Genomic DNA, 2,241 nt, shown 5'->3' on the forward strand with positions numbered 1-2,241 from the left:
AAGACTTTGCCTTACATAAACGGAGATTATCTTTATGGGGGCACTCTATGTCGCAGTTACCAGATGTTCGATCAAGCGCATCTCCGTTCTGCAAGGATATTTCGTCTCGGGCTGTGATATCAGGAAGCACAAGGCAGCATAGGAGCTCTAGAAGTATGGGCGAAAGGAGCTCGGGCAATTCAGGGCTTACTGAGCGGTGTGAGAATACCACATCCTTCCGTTTCATTTGGTATCCTCTATTTTGTTCTGCGTTGTGTTTGCGAAAACTGAAAAAGTTTGTTGCCGATTGTGGCTGACGTCCTATGTATTCGTAGATACCAGCAGCGTGACGGAGCAATGCCCTGAAAACCGAAGACAGATAGGTGTCATTAGTGCTTCCTTTTTGATCTTTAATAGGATCATGGGAACAGGTATATTTGCAACTCCCAGTACCATTATGGCACTCACAGGTAGTGTCGGACTATCTTTAATAGTATGGATCATGGGAATGGTTATTGCTATGACTGGCACGGCAGTCTACCTTGAATTCGGAACTACAATCCCAAGGTACCTACCTGCCTGACCTTTTCCCTCCGGCATCATTTTCCCAACAGCAATAACTCTGTGTATTAACAACAAGTGGTAGAAACGGAGGGGAAAAAAATTATCTCGAGTACGTGTATACCAAGCCGAAATTCCTAGTCACAGCGATGTTTGCTTCGTATGCCCTGTTTCTAGGTTGGGCGGCAGGTAATAGCGTTGCGTTTGGTGAATATGTCCTTCATGCGGCGGACATTGAGGTAAACCGATGGAATCAACGGGGCATCGGTTTTGCATGTATCACCTTGGCATTTCTCATACATGCAACAGCCGTCAAATGGGGCCTACGCCTGCAAAATCTCCTTGGCGCTTTGAAGTTCCTTGTAATCCTCATTATAGTGGTTGGAGGGGCCGTGGCTCTTGGTGGCCACTTGACCATGGAGAAACCTGATAACTTTTCTCGACCGTTTGAAGGAAGTATTCCAAGTGTATATGGGATTGTAACGGCATTGTACAGCGTGATCTGGTCGTACGTTGGATATTCGAATGCAAACTATGTGAGTTAGCAAAGTTCTGTCCCCTGATTTTATTATCTGTTTCTTACATGCCAACAACAGTCATTGAGCGAGACGAGAAATCCAGCTCGAACATTGAAAATCGCCGCGCCCATAGGGGTGGGGCTTGCCAGCGTTTTGTATATGCTGGTCAATGTTGCATACTTTGCTGTTGTCCCGAAACAAGAGATCTTGGGTTCTGGACGTATCCTGGCCGCTTCCTTTTTTCGAAATGTTTTTGGCCCCAAGGCAGAGAGGGTTTTATCCATTTTTATAGCTTTGTGTGCCTTCGGGAATGTTCAGTCTGTTATATTTTCCCAGGGAAGAAGTGAGTACACGACATGCATGCCAGCAACCGAAAAAAATTGATGGCTGATGTGCCAATAGTTATCCAAGAATTAGGCCGGGAAGGGGTTCTGCCATTTTCCAGGTTCTGGGCAAGCAATAGGCCTTTCAATTCGCCGGCCGCAGGGCTGTTCGAGCATTATCTTATATCCGCCGTTGTTATGCTTGCTCCACCACCAGGAGACGCATACAACTTCTTGCTCAAGTTAGTTTTATCCCCTCCATTCGCCATGCATATATGTATCTGACTTTTTCCTCCCAGCTTGATTTCGTATCCGCTCTCGGTCGTAAATATATTTGTCTCGGCCGGTTTGTTGCATATTTATATGTTTCCGAAAAGCTACCCGGACTGGTCACCGACCGTGCGTGCCAACCGGCTCGTTACCATATTTTTCTTGCTTTCCAACGTCTTCCTAGCAGTGGCACCCTATCTACCGCCGCCAGACAAGGAACACAATGTCTATGTGCATTTGCCATACTATATCCACTGCGTTGTTGGACTCGGAATTTTTGCGGTGGGCGCTATATATTGGCTATTTTGGGCAGCAATATTTCCTTGGGTCAGGAAGTATCGCCTGGTGCAACAGACAGTCATTGCTCCGGATGGCTGGTCGAGGCAGATCATAACCCGAGTTCCTATCGGCATGGAAGAGAAGGGGAAAGCTGGACTGGATGGTGGTAGAAGCGGCTGGGATGGATGATGCGGATGCGTGCGCCCTTCATTAAAGGGATTTGCGTTGTACGGTTTTCGTAGGCAATTTGGAATGAAAGCAGTCATTCAACTATTAACTATCATTATTGTAGATGATGATACATAGTTTAT

General features: G+C 46.5%; 1 protein-coding gene across 1 annotated transcript; it reads left to right on the forward strand.

Annotated features, from left to right (window-relative positions):
- Nucleotides 1–47: 47 nt before the first annotated feature.
- HCAG_07082 (high-affinity methionine permease) lies at nucleotides 48–2,119 on the forward strand (the record flags this gene model as incomplete). The annotated part of the gene is made up of 7 exons (XM_001537610.1): nucleotides 48–153; nucleotides 315–410; nucleotides 474–546; nucleotides 626–1,076; nucleotides 1,137–1,401; nucleotides 1,461–1,623; nucleotides 1,681–2,119. 7 exons carry the CDS (start codon nucleotides 48–50, stop codon nucleotides 2,117–2,119), a joined length of 1,593 nt encoding a protein of 530 aa, XP_001537660.1.
- Between the last annotated feature and the right edge of the window lie 122 nt (nucleotides 2,120–2,241).

The sequence above is a fragment of the Histoplasma capsulatum genome, genomic scaffold (assembly GCF_000149585.1).
Source record: "Histoplasma capsulatum NAm1 scaffold_8 genomic scaffold, whole genome shotgun sequence".
NCBI lineage: Eukaryota > Fungi > Ascomycota > Eurotiomycetes > Onygenales > Ajellomycetaceae > Histoplasma > Histoplasma mississippiense.